The sequence below is a fragment of the Sturnus vulgaris genome, chromosome 21, assembly GCF_052056855.1.
Source record: "Sturnus vulgaris isolate bStuVul1 chromosome 21, bStuVul1.hap1, whole genome shotgun sequence".
Lineage (NCBI taxonomy): Eukaryota > Metazoa > Chordata > Aves > Passeriformes > Sturnidae > Sturnus > Sturnus vulgaris.
Window position 1 is genome coordinate 10901423 of NC_142263.1, and position 17011 is coordinate 10918433.

The 17011-nt window shown below is 48.2% G+C and overlaps 1 protein-coding gene across 5 annotated transcripts in view; it reads left to right on the top strand.

Annotated features, from left to right (window-relative positions):
- FKBP6 (FKBP prolyl isomerase family member 6 (inactive)) overlaps positions 1-17011 on the top strand; it is a 29442-nt gene that overhangs the window by 1584 nt on the left and 10847 nt on the right. For 2 of the 5 annotated variants that reach the window (XM_088176992.1, XM_088176994.1), the window contains exons 1-6: positions 7803-8076; positions 9415-9504; positions 10072-10274; positions 12475-12669; positions 12958-13067; positions 16356-16443. In XM_088176992.1, coding sequence (XP_088033118.1) covers positions 7833-8076; positions 9415-9504; positions 10072-10274; positions 12475-12669; positions 12958-13067; positions 16356-16431 — 918 coding nt within the window. In that variant the 5' untranslated portion in view covers positions 7803-7832 and the 3' untranslated portion in view covers positions 16432-16443. Of the gene's footprint in view, positions 1-7800; positions 8077-9414; positions 9505-10071; positions 10275-11420; positions 11541-12474; positions 12670-12957; positions 13068-16355; positions 16444-17011 lie in introns of those variants that run through there. The other 3 variants (XM_088176991.1, XM_014881469.2, XM_088176995.1) reach the window with 3 other exon arrangements.

The following is a 17011-nucleotide window of genomic DNA, read 5'->3' on the forward strand; positions in this document are numbered from 1 at the left end:
ACAAATCTGGGCTGGTGTTGGGGGTTGGGTTTTCTTTTACTTGTTACCTGTGGAATTTTTCCCACTGAGTTGCTAAAGAAGCACTGATGGCTAAGTACTTGAGACGGTGGAGGGGGAAGCCCTGTAGTTTTTGGGAATTTGTCTCGGAGGGACAGAGACACAGGGAGATGAGAAGCAGGTAGAAGGAGAGCGGGGGGCAGTTGCTGGCTCTCGTTCACTCTTGGCTTCAGTGGAGGAGGGTCGCTGCTACCACTGCCATAGCCCAGCCGGGAGCTGCATTCTTCTGCTGCTGCTGAATCCCCCACGCCTGCCCTGCCAGGACATCCTGCCATTTCAGCTTGCTGCCTTAAGGGAGTCCTGCTGGGGCACTGGGACCAACCCTGCTCCAGGGTTCGTGAGCAAAGCCTCTCCCATCCCTTCCCGTCCGGGCCCAGCAGCCACCACCGCGTGCCCCCGAGCCCGCCCACAGCGCCCCCTGCAGGCGCGGGGTGGGGTGGGGGGAATCACCGCCCCTGCCCACAGCGCCCCCTGCAGGCGGGGGGAAATCACCGTCCCTGCCCTGTCCACCAGGAGCCACCAGCGCCCTTTGCCGGCAGTGGGAACTGCACCCAAGGGGACAGTGCCCGCGGCCGAGAGGACTGGAACTGGGTTCCTGGTTCTGTTTGGTGTTAATTCCATAGCTGTTGTTGTTTTGTTTGCCTTGTTATACATACTAGTAAAGAACTGTGATTCCTATCCTCATATCTTTGACATTTTCATCATAATAATCGAAGGGAGGGGTTTTACATTCTCCAATCCAGGGGAGGTTTCTGCCTTCCCTACCAGTCTTTCAAATCGCAACAGATTTTGGCGCCCAAGCATGGGGCCCAAGGGCATTGAAAGAAAAAGGGTGAAAAAGGAGTAACAGTTCTTGAGCAACCTGATTTTTGTGTGCTGAATATAGAAACCTCATTAGGTGGCACCATGTGGTCTAGCTTACCCTGGTTCAGGCTCCACATGGTCACAGCTATATCTCTCCCATTTGCAGGCCCTTATCTAAATATGGGTCCTATAACTAAGGCCACTGTAGCTGTTATCCAGTTTGTTTTGTGGATTGACAAGGTGAGGAATTAATGGATTTTTAACTTCCTTTGGAAGGCAGGCACATGGATACGTGGCTATCAGAGACTAAATGTATGTTTTTGAGGTTACATTAGAATGGTACCTACTATGAGGAAATGACAGCAGGGGAAGTTTTCTCCCAACCCTTCAACCCTTCAATTCTTTTTGCCTATCTCACCAGCTTTTGAAAGGTTTAAATTTTCTCTAGATACTAACCAAATGTTGCTGTTAGTCCCAGTCTATTTAGCATTCAGAGACAGGGTAAAGTCGACTTGGATAACCACACAGACACCTGCCCCAGAGACTAGGGGTGCTGCCCCACAGCCTGACCCTACCCCAAAGCCCACCTCAGAAATAAACCACCCAGATTGGATGGGGGTAATGGAGGAGAAGATACACCAGGTGCTGAAGGAATACACTTTCTCAGCTGGTGAGAAACCTTCCCCCTGCCCTAAAGGCCCTAAAGTCTGATGGTGCAGCAGTGGGACCCACAGACGTTACATCTGTCCAGGTTCCAGCTGAACTGCAAGGGCACTCACAGCCAGCAGCAGTCGCCCCTGTGGAAACAAAGAAGTCTAAGATGAAAACAAGGAAAGAGAAAGGCGGGCCCTCACAACCAGCAGGGGAGCCAGAAGTTGAAATCATCACCGAGTCTCTGTCATACGAGAGTCTCCGTAATCTGTGAAAAGACATTGAACAAAGGGGGCATGAGGCTTATACAACTTGGCTACTTCGAGTCTGGGACCTTATGGGTACAGGTATGCAACTGGATGGTACTGAGGCAAGGAATTTGGGATCCTTGACCCAGGACTCTGGGGTGGATCAGGTATTCATAAGGGATCCAGAGCCCCTTTCCCTCTGGGAGCTTTTAAGGAGTGTGAGAGAAAGGTTTGTTCAAAGAGAGACGATGCAGGAGCACCATCATAGAATGTGCTGGAAGACCCTTGAGGAAGGGATCCAACAGCTGAGAGAAGTGGCAGTACTGGAGGTGCTCTTTGGGAGGGATGGACAGCATGACAATGACCCTGACAAGTTCAGGTGCACAGGGGAGATGTTGTGAAATCTGGCAAACCTGGGCTCATCTCAATATACCACATTTATTGCAACGATTAATGCTGATACCAACTAAGTGACAGTGGGTTCTGTTGCCAACAAGCTTAGAAATTACAAGAGTATGAGCCCAATGCAGGCTCATATCTTTGCTGTGATTAAGGAACTCAAGCAGGAGTTTAAAGAGGAGATGAGGGAGATGAGGGAGGAGATGAATAAGATCAATGCAGCACCAGTGCTAGTCACAGACCCCAAAGTCAGACCCCAAAATCCCCCAGCTAGGGAGAGAGGGTACACCCCACGTGCTGACCTGTGGTTCTTTCTGCGTGACCACGGGGAAGACATGAGAAGGTGGGATGGGAAACCCACTTCTGTCCTGCAGCACGGGTGCGTCAACTCAGGGAGGGGAACACCAACAGAGGGAACTCCACTAAAGTGAAGGTAGCCTCAGCCTCCCATGGAGGTGCAGGGTATTACAGAAGAGAGGATGATCTGTCAGATCCCCTTGAAAGAACCTCCAGTATGTATGCCCAGGAGAGAAATAATAATAACCAGGGCTAGAGGGGCCCTGCCTCTAGCCAGGGAGAGGCACGGGAAAACCGGATCTTTTGGACGGTGTGGATCCGATGGCCTGGAACATCAGAGCCACAGGAACACAGAGCATTGGTTGACACTGGTTCACAGTGTACATTAATACCATCAGGACATGTCGGGAAGGAACCTGTTTCAATTGCCGGGGTTACAGGGGGATCTCAGGAACTGACTTTGCTGGAGGCTGAGGTGAGCCTGACTGGGAAAGAATGGCAGAAACATCCAATTGTGACTGGCCCAGAGGCACCATGTATCCTAGGCATAGACTTCCTCAGGAACGGCTATTACAAAGACCCAAAGGAACTCAGGTGGGCTTTTGGAATAGCTGCTGTGGCAGCAGAGGACATTAAGCAGTTGAACACCCTGCCTGGGCTATCAGAAAACCTATCTGCAGTGGGACTCCTCAGGGTGAAAGAGCAACAGGTGCCAATTGCTACCTCAACAGTGCACCGCCGGCAGTACCGGACGAATCGAGATGCCGTGATCCCCATCCACAGGATGATCCGTGAGCTGGAGAGCCAAGGGGTGGTCAGCAAAACCCACTCACCCTTCAACAGCCCCATCTGGCCTCTGCCTTTTTCTCCATTCCTCTGGCAGTAGAGTGCAGGCCTCAGTTTGCTTTCACATGGAGGGGTGTGCAGTACACCTGGAACCGACTGCCCCAGGGGTGGAAACACAGCCCCACCATCTGTCATGGACTGATCCAGGCTACACTGGAGAAGGGTGGAGCTCCAGAACATCTGCAATACATTGATGACATCATTGTGTGGGGGGACACAGCAATGGAGGTATTTGAGAAAGGAGAGATCATCCAGGTTTTGCTGGAAGCCAGTTTCACCATCAAGAAAAGCAAAGTCAAGAGACCTGCCCAAGAGATCCAGCTCCTGGGGGTAAAGTGGCAAGATGGACGGCATCAGATTCCTGGTGGGAGATGAGTCCTGTTCCAATAACAAGATCAGCAGCACAGACAGTTGCAAACCCATCCTTAAAACTCCAAACAAAGTCTGAGATGATGATTTTAACCCATAATGGGTTTGTGGCTACACCTGGCCCACACCTGGCCATGTACCCTGGGTCTGCCCAAGGTGTCAGCAGTCACCCCCAGGTTGTTCCCACTTGGGCCCAGGCAGGGATGTCAAGCTGCAGTGAAGTTGTGCCTGTGTGCCAGGGCTCAGACACAGCCAAGAGGGATTTTCCACTGAAAATCCCAGTCTTAACCCACATATCTCTTTGGGGTTACCTCAGCCATGGACGTCCTCAGAAAGGCTGACATCACTCAAGTGATACACCTAAGCAAGAAGCAGAAGGAAAACATGAAAAGCACATTTATCTTGGAGACAAGGGGGCTGGATTTGGGAAGCTGAGGCACAGCTCACCCTCTTGAAATTTGTTTCCGTGTTCCATGTGTGATAAATGTGATTCATGCTAATTAAGTTGTAATTATATTAACAAAATTGTATTTAGATCAATAGAAGACAATTGTTACATAGTGAGGGGGGAGATGGGTGAGACAGGGCAAAGGACATCTTCCAGATGTTGGGAGTCGAAGGAGGAGGTTGGAAGAAAGTCAAACAAGAATAGCAGAAGGACGTAGGTCTGACAAGCAGCATCTAGAAATAGAAAGCTTCGACCTTGAAATGGGCCAAAATGGGATGATTCCAAGCATGGGACTCAATTAAAGTCTTGTTATGGAAAACATCTGCTCAGTCACATAGTGCACCTGCACTACCTGCAGGTCACACCTCCGTCACTGAGGAAGATGATCAGCCTTCATCGGAAATAAGACCCTCAAAAGGATGAGAGACCCCCTAACCCATTAGTAGAGCATGAGCCATAGACATAGTGACGTAGATTTTAGGAATAGAAACTAGGAGGAGTTTTCTGGAAACTTCTGTAGCCTACAGTATATAAGTGGGATTGTTAGCCTGGATGCTTTGATACGTGAGGAATGGCAAGCCACTCCCCATATCCCTGGTCGCGGGGGGGGGGGGGGGGGGGGGGGGGCCCTCCCCGGTCGGTTTTGCTTATGCTTTATACGAACCTCAATTATACTAAATTACTGCCAAATTTTGTATATTCTTAAATATATGCACTTTGTTTCATCTCCAATACTTTAATTGTAATCTCCAAAACTTTGATTGTATTCATTTTGTTACTATTAAAAACTTACTATTAAATTTAATCTTGTTGCTTGATAAATTGGAAAAATAGAACATCATTCATAACACATGCTCTGCCCCAAAAGATGTGAGCTGAAATCCCAGCCTCTCCTATCAGCCCCAGGGGGCACAGGGCAGTGTGTTTCCAAGCTGTAAAGCTCAGACAGCACTGCCTTCCCTGCTCTTCATGGTTGGGACAGAACTGCCAGATTCTTGGGCAAGTCAAACACATGGCCTTGAAGCTGAAGTAAACAAACCTGAAGTCAGGGACTTCCCCAGGGAAAGGGGAGGCTGTGACCTGAGCTGGGCTGGTGTCACACATTGCTGTGGGGTGAACCAAGGGAAGCTCAAGTGTCCACCAGATATCCCACGAGCACAAGCAGAGGGACCAGCCTCAGGTGCTCCCTGTGCTCACAGAGAAACACCTCCCCAAGACCCAAATAATATTCAGCCACTGAGGTGGCCGTGCACAGATTTCTCCGGCTCCACTTCTTCCAGTGCATGGACCCAACGGACTTTCCTCGGCTTCTCCCAGTCAAGCTGATGGGACTCAGTGAGACAGGATAGCTCCTTCTCAGGACGGGGATCCCAGAGGCTCCCCTCCTGCAGCCTCAGCCCCTCTGGGATGTTCCTGCTCCCAGGGAGAGCCAGGCAGGCTCTTGTCCCCTTGTCCTGTCCCTGCATGCCCCAGGAAGGGCTACCTGGAGCCATGTGTGAGCACACACAGCACATGACTGAGCAGGACCTAGAGAAGAACTGGCTGTGTTTGCTTCCCACAGCAGCCAGGGTCCCCAAATCTCCGTGGGACTTCCCTTATCCTCCCTGCAACAGAGACAATGTTCTCACCAAAGCACTTTGTTATCGGCTAAATTTAAGATAACTCGATTTTAAGATATTGTTTTCAACTAGGTTAACTTTGCTATTAACTACAATTTTATTTTTTTGTTGTTGTTGTTAAACTGGTGGTTTTTTGTTGTCTGGTGAAAACCTGTTATGTTTTTGGAAAAAAAAAAAAAAACCAGAAAGAAACCAAACACCGCTCTTACTAGTGTCCATGCTTCACTTCAGAGCTTAGTATTCTGGTTTATGCAAACCCTAATGCTGTGACAATTGGTAAAAGATTCGTGTTAATTACAAAAGCATTGGGGTTTGCATAAACCAGAATACTAAGCTCTGAAGTGAAGCATGGACACTAGATAAAGGAAATTATATGATTAAATAATTCTGTTTAAAATCACCTTGTTATGTTATATTATGTTGTATTATGTTACATTACATTATGTTATGTTATGTTATGTTATGTTATGTTATATGTTTTTCAAATAAGTTGTATCGGCTACCAGCTTGCAAAATCGGACTTCCCAATAGCCCTTCCTGCCTTTGTCTAATCAATACTGCCTATCCCAAAAACCAGACTCCCGGAACTTCTCTGGTGGTTGTCTACAAAGACCAGACCTCCAGAACTTCCCTGGTGGTCATCTACAAGGACCGGATGGCAATCTGTGACTGATTATCACCCAAAGGCTTTGTGAATTTGTGAACAACGAGAACCCACAGTATAAGAAGAGGCTGCAAACCAAGGTTGAGTGGAGCGTGGAGTGGGCGGTGACCCCTTGCATTCCCCAGCACGCTGCTTGCTCTTTCTATATCAAATAAAGCAATCTAAAATTTTGCTAAATATCGAGACTTTTGTCTCTCATTTATAACAATGCTTTTGTGATTAACACGAATCTTTTATCAATTGTTACACTTCTTTCTTTCCTTCCTTCCTTCCTTCCTTCCTTCCTTCCTTCCTTCCTTCCTTCCTTCCTTCCTTCCTTCCTGGAATCCTTCCTGGAATCCTTCCTGGAATCCTTCCTTCCTGGAATCCTTCCTTCCTGGAATCCTTCCTTCCTGGAATCCTTCCTTCCTTCCTTCCTGGAATCCTTCCTTCCTGGAATCCTTCCTTCCTGGAATCCTTCCTTCCTTCCTGGAATCCTTCCTTCCTGGAATCCTTCCTTCCTGGAATCCTTCCTTCCTTCCTGGAATCCTTCCTTCCTTCCTGGAATCCTTCCTTCCTGGAATCCTTCCTTCCTTCCTGGAATCCTTCCTTCCTGGAATCCTTCCTGGAATCCTTCCTTCCTGGAATCCTTCCTTCCTTCCTTCCTGGAATCCTTCCTTCCTGGAATCCTTCCTTCCTTCCTGGAATCCTTCCGTCCTGGAATCCTTCCTTCCCCTTCTGTGAATAAAAAGCTTGGGTTTATGTTCTTTACTGGTGATCTCAAAAATTCTCAAAAATATGGGTTTCCTTCTACTTATATTTTGCATTCTCATTAGTTTTGCATTTATACCATTTCAGGTGCCTGAGGAATGCCAAACTTACAAACTTGTTCCAAACCAGTTTGGACTTTTTGCCTGTGGTGGTTTTTGGTTGGTTGTTTGGTTTGGCTTTTTTTTCTGGGGGGGGGAGGGGTTCTTTGTTTTTGTTTGTTTCTTTTTTTGGTTGGTTGGTTCGTTGGTTGGTCGAGAGGTGTTTTTTGATTTTGTTTTTCTTTTGGTTTGGGTTTTTGTTTGATTGTGTTTTGGTTAGTTTTGGTTTTGTGTTTTTTGGTTTTTTTTGTAGTTGTGTGGTTTTTGTTGTAGTTTGGTTGGGTTTTTTGACGTTGTTTTTGTGGGGTTTGGTTTTTTAATTTTGGGGTGGTTTGGGTTAGGTTTTTTGTTCTCATGAAGGGCAGAAAGCAGTGCACGCCGCGGACTACATTCCCCAGCGTGCACCGCGGCGCTGGGTGACGTTCCGCCTTCCATTGGTCCAGAGCCGCGCAGGGGCGCGTCCACTTCCGCGTGTCTCTAAAGCTGCGCCTTGGGACGGGGCTGGGGCTCGGAGCGTGATTGGCTGGAGGCGCTGCGCGCGCGGGGTAGTGCTTTGCGGAGCGCGTGAGCCCCGTTACAGCCATGATGGCGGACGGCGCCGGCGAGAAGGGGCTCGGGGCCGGGTGTCGGGAGCCGGACCCGGATCCGGCTTCGACTCCGACTTGGGCTGTGGCACTGACCCCGACCCCGGCCTCGACACCCTCTTTTTCTCTGGCCTCGGAGTTTCTCCAGTCCCTGCAAGACCTGACCGGCGATGGAGGGGTGCGCAAGAAGCAGCTGCACCCCGGCATCGGGCAACCTGTGCCCCCATCCGCCTCCGTGGCAGGTAGAGCCGTGTCTGGGGCCTCTTGAACCTCCTGTGGGCCGTGGGGGATCCCGTGGCCAGGGCCGGGCACCCCTGTTAAGGATGTCCCAGTTCTCTGGCACAGGTTGCCCAAGGAAGCTGTGGTTGCCCCATTCCTGGAAATGCCCAAGCCCAGGCTGGAACAACCTGCTATAGTGGAAGGTGTCCCTGCTCATGGGCAGGGGGTTGGACTGAATGTTCTTCAAGGTCCTTTCCAACCCAAAACATTCCATGATTCTTGCAGTCTCGCCAGAGCTGGTGTCCTGGAGTGTGATTGCCTGAGCTCAGCCTGGCTGCCTGGGGAGGGCGGTCGGGGTGCTTTGTAGTAATGTTGTGCCTGAATTCACAGGTAGTTCTGGCACCAGTGACCATCTCCTGAGCAGCTTTTAAATAGGAATTGTTAAGTTTAGCCTGTGTTCAGCAGAACTAAGAAAGCAAAAGTCCTTGGATGTGAGGGTCTGGTGCTCGTCTCTGTAACCTGTGTTTCGGTGTGAGGTTTGGTCTGTGTGGCTGACACAGGTATTGAGGGAAGCAGGACAGGACAGAGCCTGTTGGGAAAGATCCCCCAAGACTCTAATGTTGAGGTGCTGGTGGCTGGCAAAGACCACAACAAGGACTTAAAAGTGCTGATTTTATACCATGGTGTGTCTCTGTTTCAGAGACTGTCTCTTCTCCTTATCAGTATTTTAACACTTGGGATACCCTGTTTAACTTGTTGTGGCTGACACATTAAAAGAAAAGGCATCTTGACCTTGAGGAAAAGAAGGATTTTTAGGGCCTGCCTGTGATCACAGAGAAGTTCGAAGCTGGAAATGGTTCCTGAAGTGCAGGGCCCGGGTGCTGTGTTAAGAGAGGCCCATTACAGTGTATTTTCTGAGGCACTACTGGAGTTACAGATGCAGAGCTTGGGGTGGGGGTACATTTTATTCCCTTATTCCTCTTTCCAGAGCTCCAGCTTTGGTTAGGGAATTATTTTTAAGCATTTCTGCCTATAACTGGGGCATGTTAATTTGGTCAGCTGAAGTTTCCAAGTCTTAAAAGCGGGGAATCACATCTCTTAAATAGCTCAGAACTGTGAAGCAGCTGCTTTGTCTGGGAATGATGCTAAAACACAGCGCTTGGCTGCTTGGATGTGACCAGGTTTTTGGTGTAAAAGAGAAGGGTTTGTGCTGCCTCTGCTGTTCTATAGCAGAACGGAAAAAGAGAAGCAGGATAACTGGTTGGTTACAACTCCTGGTGTGCTCCTGATGTTGCCATTACGGGATATGAAATCAAACTCTTTCTTTTCCCTTCTCCCCACTCCTCACTTTGGGCTTACAGTGAAGTACTCCGGGTACCTGGGAAATTGGAATAAGCACTTCTGTTCAAACGGGAGCAGCAAGTATCCAAGGCTGATGAAACTTGGAAAAGGTAGGTTTGAGCCACAGACTTTGTCCTGGGACTTGGGATTGTATTAAGGGATTTTGGGACCTGGGGTTGTATTAAGGCATTTCAGTTTAAATGCTGTTTGGTGTCTTTATGTTGTTTAAAACCTTTAACACTTGTTCATGGAGTACAAAATCCTCCTGGTTCACATGGGAGATGGAATCTGGACCTGCTCACCCTCTGCCTGGGAGTGATAGGGAGGTGTTTCCTACCTGCCCTTGGGTAGCTTTAAATCTCTTGAAAGGAGATGATATTTTCCAGGCTGGACAGGTCTTGGAGCATGCTGGTCTAGTGGAAGGTGGCCCTGCCCATGGCATGCTTGGACTGGATGATCTCTAGAGCCCGTTCCAACTCATCCCACTCTGGATTTGCAATACTATGTGCTCAGTCCCACAGCAGGCTGCCCTGATAATCCTTTATGGAGGCTGTTGTAGTTGCTGAGACAGGAGCTCACAGGGATTTTTTCCTTCAGGCTTAAGGAGAAATCATTGTTTGGTGTGTGAGGGTGTTGGTGTTCGTGAACCTCACCTGTCCCACCTCTCATTGTGACAGACATCACACTGTGGGGGCTGGAGATCGGGCTGCTGTCCATGACCAAAGGAGAGGCTGCGCTGTTCGTCCTCACTCCAGAATATGCCTACGGCCAGCGGGGCTGTCCTCCCTCCATTCCCCCAAACACCACGGTCCTCTTCAAGGTGGAGGTGCTGGACTTCATAGACTCGGAGGAGTGTGACGCGTTCTTTGAGTTGACTTATGTGAGTTCCCTTAATACCGCTTGAGACCGAAATCTGCAGGGTGAACCATCATTGTCCTGTCTCACAGTTGCTGTGACTTGTGTGTTACATGTGTTCAGGTGAATGCTCGTGCAAGTATCCAGTCCCTTGGCTCCCAGCTCTGCTCTGATGCCTGCCCTTTGTGTTCCTCCTTGTCTCGCTCTGTTTACCCTCCCATGCAGAGGGAGAAGGCGGGATCTGCCTTTGTTTGCTCCTCTGTGCTGGATGGAGTCAGTGGAATGGCTTCCGTTTATTTTTAGTTTTACCAGAAACCTGATGGTTGCACTAGAGGGCACCAATTTCCGGGAATTTCTTTAAGGAACAGCGAGGAGCTGTCTGTAACAATCCTCTTCAGTCTGCAGTGTCTCAGTGCCTCGCCACCCCCACCCTTTGTCTCTGTCTCTTGGCTCCTCTCCTACGTGTATTTCCCTGTTTTTTCCTCTCTGGTGAGTTGTGGTGCTATTGTTAATTCACCCTTTCATGTCAAGGGCTTTGGGCTGTGGTTGTAGGTCAGTGAGTGGAGGCAGAAGCTAATGGCGGAGGCCCTCCAGCCTCTGCACAGGCAAATTTTCCCCCCCAGCCCTGTGAGCAAACCACACTTGTTGTGCTCCCTCCTTGCCCACCCATTTTGGCTGACTGACCTCTCTCTATGAGCTGGTTCCAACTTGCAGACCTAGAAGGAAACTTGTCTCTCCATTTTTGTCTGGTTTTTTTTAAATGATTGGTGGGGTTTTTGTTTTGCTGGTTGGTGTCTTTGGTAGTGTCAGGCTGTCCCAGAGCTGGACTGAGAGCAATTAGAGCAATGGAACCTTCCAAGCAACTTTGTGCCAGTGACTGCATTTGTGTTAACTGAGCTGTGTGCTGAAAGAGTTGGACAGGTTTTAAAGACAGGTTCCTGCTTTTTTCAGTCCCCTTTTGGGCTTCCTGACCTCTTCACTAGGAATAATCAGCACAAGAACACTGGCATGTTCAGTCTGGCTGGGGAGATACCACATGGTGGTGGCCTGGCCTTGGTAAGGACCTGGCTTTTGCTCTGTGAATAGGAGGGGGCTGTGTAGGACTGTCCTGTCTGAGTTCTCTGCCTGTTTTCTTTAGTTTGAGCTGAAATTCAGATATTTCTTCGCACAGGAACAGCGGGATAGACTTCCTCTAGAGAAGGTGTTGAAAGTGGCAGCCACAGAGAGAGAATTTGGCAACTACTTCTTCTATAAGCAGTGCTTCAGGATTGCCAAGGACAGATACAAGAGGGTATGGCACCAGGAAAATGTGGGGTGTGCTTTGAGGAAGCTGTGAAAGAAGGGATTATTTTTAGCTCACCACAACAGGTACAGGTTAGAGATCAAATAACTGCGGTATTTTCCACGCAGAGTTTATTACTTCAGAATAGGGCTTGCACACCTGGTTTTATGTGAACAGCAGTGATAAATGAGGAATCATTTTGGTTGCAAAAGCTCTCTGAGACCCACCCCCAGCACTGCAAGGTCACCACTACCCCATGTCCCCAAGTGCCACATCTGCAGGGCTGTTAAACTCCTCCAGGGATGGGGTCTCCACCACTGCCCTGAACAGCCTGTGCCAGGGCTGGAGAACACTTTCAGTGAGAAATTTTCCCCAGTATTCAGCCTGAACCTCCTGAGATGCAGCTTGAGGCTGTTTGTCTTGTCCAGCTACCTGGGAGCAGAACCTGACCCCCATCTGGCTGCACCTTCCTGTCCAGGAATTTTAGAGCGTGAGAAGTTACTCCCTGCTCCTTTTTCCTGGGCTGGGCTTCTTCAGCTCCCTCTCCAGGCAGGGTAAAGGCTCAGTTATTCTCAAACTGGAAGGTATTTGCTACTTTTTCAGAGGCAGAGATGTTTGAAAGTTGCTTTTGCTTGGTAAACAAAAGTAATTTGACTTGCCTTCTTCCCTGAAAGATTTCCATTTTTATCCTTACAATCTGAGTCCTGGATCCTTTTGGTTTTTATTCTGCTGCATTCCATAGTAAGTTCCTAAACCTGTGGTCATGTGGTCAGCATGATTAGTTATGCTGAGAATGCCATGCCCTGTATTTAGAGTTTTGATTGTTATTACTTTTAAGTGACCTAGGTGAACAGAAACATGGGTGTAGCTGTTGGATGAGATGGATTTCTCACTTTCCATGATAGATTTGTTGTGCACTGGCTGGTTTTTCCTCTTTGCTCAGGCACTCTCCATCCTGGATCACAGCTCTTCCAGTAAGGCAGAGCAGAGTCAGATCAACGCTTCCAAACTGCTGCTGTTCCTGAATCTCTCACTCACTTACCTGAAACTGGAACGTGCTGACCGAGCTTTGAAATACGGGGAGTTAGCCTTGGAGATGGACCAAGGAAATGCCAAAGCACTGTTCAGGTGTGGCCAGGTGGGCAAATAAATCATCATGGAACATATTGGCCTGGCTGTGGAAGGAGCCCAGAATGAACTGAGGAGAATCTCTGAATTCTGGGCTGCTGCAGCAGTCAGGGTGGTTTGTCTGGATCTGCCATTTTGGAAAATCTGGATCTGTGGAAATGTGTCACACGGAGCTTTTCCTGGGGCGTTCCTGAGTTACTTTTCTCTGTCTCAGGAATGTTTGTTTTTGTACGAGGCCTGAAAAAGGGCAGTGGGTCTGTATTTATCTTTTGATGCATCTATCATCTTTCCATGACAGGCTTGTCTCTACATGAGGGAGTACAGCAAATCCCAGGATTTCCTGGCCAGAGCTCAGTGCATCCAGCCCTTCAACCCTGATATCAACAATGAGCTGAAGAAGTTGGCCAGGTGAGAGCTCTCTTTTCCATACCTGGGGAAGATAGAGTGTTTGAACAGGCTGTATTACCCATTCTGAAATATTTAAAATATTCAAAAAACCCCAAACTATTGGGTTAATAAGTGACTTGGGAAAACGCATGTGGAGAAAACAGCTTGAAACGTTTTTCAGGCCCAGGAGTTGCAAGTGAGGAGCTGGGAACACCCACCCTTTCCATATAGTTCTTTGGTGGGATGTGTGTTACCTGACTTGTGAGGAGGGGGATGTGGGGGCTACTAAAATGCCTCAAACCCAGTGAAATACAGTTGGCTGGTGTTCCAGCTGTTAATGTTCTCAATAAGTATGACTTGCATTCCCTTTAAGATGTGTTGATTAATTTCAGCAGCTTTTCTGCACTGCAAGTGCTTCAATGCACAATATTAATACTCATTAAAAGTAAATTTGTTGCCATCTTGGAGATAATAAATGAACAGCCCTGAAGGCAAACTCTCCCTTTGCCCACAGGCTGAGTACAGGACTATCCCGCCAGCTTTAGTCATGCCCCAGCCCCACCAAAACATGACTAATGCTTGTCTCATTATGCTCATGATGCTCTTCCTTTGAAACTGCCAAAAGCATTAGTGTTTTCCCAAAAGCATGTGCTGTTCTCCTTGCACTATTTACTGAAGCAGGAGTGATGCTGTCCTCAGCTCTGGAGCTCGCAAAGCAGCCCTTGAGTATGAATCCTCTTCTGTATGTCACTGCCAGGCACTTGCAGAAAGGCAGCAGTAACACCTAAAAAGAGTGGTTGGTGCTGCTGGAAAAGCCAGTCTGGTGGGCTGAGTGCCTTCTGCCAGGGGATATGTTGGTAGAGGGCTGTTCTGTCCTGTTGATCCATGTTGTCTTTAATAGTCTGTCATAACACCAAGTCTTCAAATTTGTTCTGTTATTTCTGAAGTCGAAAGAGCTTGAAGGCAGTATTAGCTTCTGATCTGGAAATTTTAGATGAATCTTTTGTCTTCATCCTGATCTCCCACTGGGTATGGAGCTTCCAAATTGTCCACTGAGGGTGGGGAGTTCTAAACTAGATTTGTTTGTCTGCTCTTGGAGGTTGGTGCATGTACAGTGCTAGAAGGCCTGATTCTAGAAGCCTCATGTATTTACTTAGATTTGAAATATGTTGATAGATAAAAGAAAAAATTTTAAATGATGTTGAGGTGGTGTGTCCTGGAAGTAACAAGGCATTTCTGCCTTTGTCAGCTCAAGCTCTGTAGAGAGCAGTAGTGAATGGGTGTGTGTCAGAATTGAGTGCACATTAAACCACTCTTGTCTTGGAGTTCCTGCTTCGCTGCCTCTTAAAATTGGTATATTTTTTGCATGTAACCATGGAATGGTTTGGATTGGAAGGGCCCTTAAAGCTAATTCCACTGCCATGAGCAAAGACTCTTTTTACCACACCAGGGTGCTGCTCCAAGCCCTGTCCAACCTGGCCTTTAACACTTCACGGATGGGGCAGCCACAGCTTCTCTGGGCAACCTGTATCAGGGCCTTACCACTCTCAAAGGGAAGAATTTCTTCCCAATATCCCATCTAGCCCTGCCCTCTGGCAGCAAGAAGCCATTCCCTCTTGTCCTCTTGTTCACAGCCCATCTCCAGCTCTCCTGCCCCTTTAGGCAGAGGAACGGGCTCTGAGGTCTTCCTGGAGTTCTCTCCGGGTGAGCACCCTTGCTCTCCCTGCCTAGCTCCAGAGCAGAGGGGCTCCAGCCTTTGGAGCATCTCCATGGCTTCCTCTGGACTCACTCCAGCAGCTCTGTGTCTTTCTGATGTTGGATCACAGAGCTGAGGCAGCACTGCAGGAGAGGTCTTTTGCTTGTGACAAAAGAGTGGAATTAGTGTGAAACATGAAGCAAGTGTGCTACTGGGTGTTTTTAATGAGACCTTACCTCTGGGTAAATATGTAATGTTGCCAGTCTGCTCTTGCCTGAGAACTCGTAGTGTGATCTGAAAAATACCTCAGAAATTGAATATGAATCAAAATCTTCTTAGTGGCTTTTCACTTCCTTACTCAGTACATTTATACTTTGTTAAAAACAGTGTTGTGTGGTAATCAGCAAGCTCCCTTTTGCTGTCTAAAACAAAGCTTTGGAATGCATCTGTTTACTGGCTGAAACAGGTTCTTGGCAAAATCTCCTGGAGAACAACAGGAAGAATCCAGAGTGAGAGAATGTAGAATGTGTCTGGTACCAGCTGTGGTGGATTTGGTGCAAATTCTGCTGCTGGATCTTGGAATTCTATTGGAAGGCTTGCACTGCATCAAAACTAGAAGGAATTGGGGTTCTTCCAATGTCTGGCATTAATCTGTTCCTCCAAACAAGGGACTCTTGGATTTCCTGCTGTCGTAGGTGTCGGAATGTGCCACCTACAGGTGGGCATCCTTGGTCAGCAACTTCTGTGTGAGATTTACTAGGAGAGATTTGCTGGGCCAGGATTTCATACCCTCTGAGTTTCTGAGCCCCAAGGGTGCTAAGGGCTGGGGCTGAGAGAGCCTGAGCCAGCCTCTCCCTGGGGCTGGTTCTAGTATGTTGCACAAAACCCTTTGCTTTTGGCCTTATATGGCAGCAGATGCAGGAAAGCCGAACTCGTGGGCAGACACTGATCCCTGGGACAGTGCTCCCAAACTGAGTCACCCTGCAGCTCGGGGATTCCTTACCACTGGAGTGAGAGTACAGGGAGATGAGGATGCTGTGCTGAGAAGTTAAAATGGAGAAAAATGCAAAGCTTTTGCCATCCTGTGACACTGGCAAGTAAGAGAGAACAGAGGAGGAAACATCAGCCTTGTCGTCCACTTGGTCCCAGAAACAAATTCCTGCTGTCTCCTGCCCATCCTCTGCCCATCCAGATCCTATATCTGTGGTAGATACCCTGCTGTATGGCACTTGAACAATGTCTCCTGGGTGCTAAAAGAACTTGCATAAGGACACACAAAAGTGTCCCACAGCACACACGTGGGGTGTCCACTGCACTGTCCACACTTCCAAAACTAGTGTAGAAAGCACCTGTCTCACAGAAGGCAAATAATCTAATTAGTCCTGAGCAGAGCTGAGACCCAAGGTCTGAGGATGAGGCAGGACATTTCCAGCTCTCTTTCCCTGACATTGCAGAAAGAAGGGCTTGGAGGAGCTGTGTCGCTGCTGCCAGCACACTCTTCCATTGTGCTAATTTATTTATATCCAAAAAATAACATTCTTTTCAGGTTGTGACACTGAGGGTGGCACAGTCAGTCTCCAGCCTCTGATGCTATTCTGTGTTCTACTTTGCAGATATTACAAAGAGTACATGGAAATGGAGAAAGAAATGTGCTGCCAGATGTTTGACCCTCTCAATTCATGTGGCTGAGCAGAAATCAAGGTAACCAAGTTTTGAAAAAGGCTGAGCTCTCCCAAAACCTGTCATACCTGTGGTGTTCTCAGGTGGAGAACATGTTTCTTTTCTGCGGGGGAGGCTTTTGGTGGCAAAATGGGAAGTGGTGGGAGTGTATGGAGAGGAAGGGCAGGATGGTGGGGTGGAATCCTGCTACACCATCACCTTGGAGAATCCTTCCTGTGAGGCAAACCATGTGTGGGACAGGGACCTGGAACTGCCAGCACTTGAGTAAGTTTGGTTTGTTGTTTCCTGTGCTGCTCATCCTAGCTATTCCTGGTCAGAGCCAGGGGCTGAAATAGCTCTGTAGTCTTGTTTCTCTGCCAATTAAAAGAAAGGGGGGGGGAAAAAAAGCTCCCGTCAAACTTAAGAACTGGATTTCCTCCTCCCATCCAGCACTTCTGTCTGGAGCTGTTGGAATGCCTCACTTCGTAAAAAATCTAAATATTTTATTTCTGGGGTTTTTTTAAGTATTAAAAGAAGTCTGTTTGGATAGAAAATTTCAAGTAGATGTTTTGGACTCTTTAAAGCCTTAAATCTTCTAGCAAAATTGACA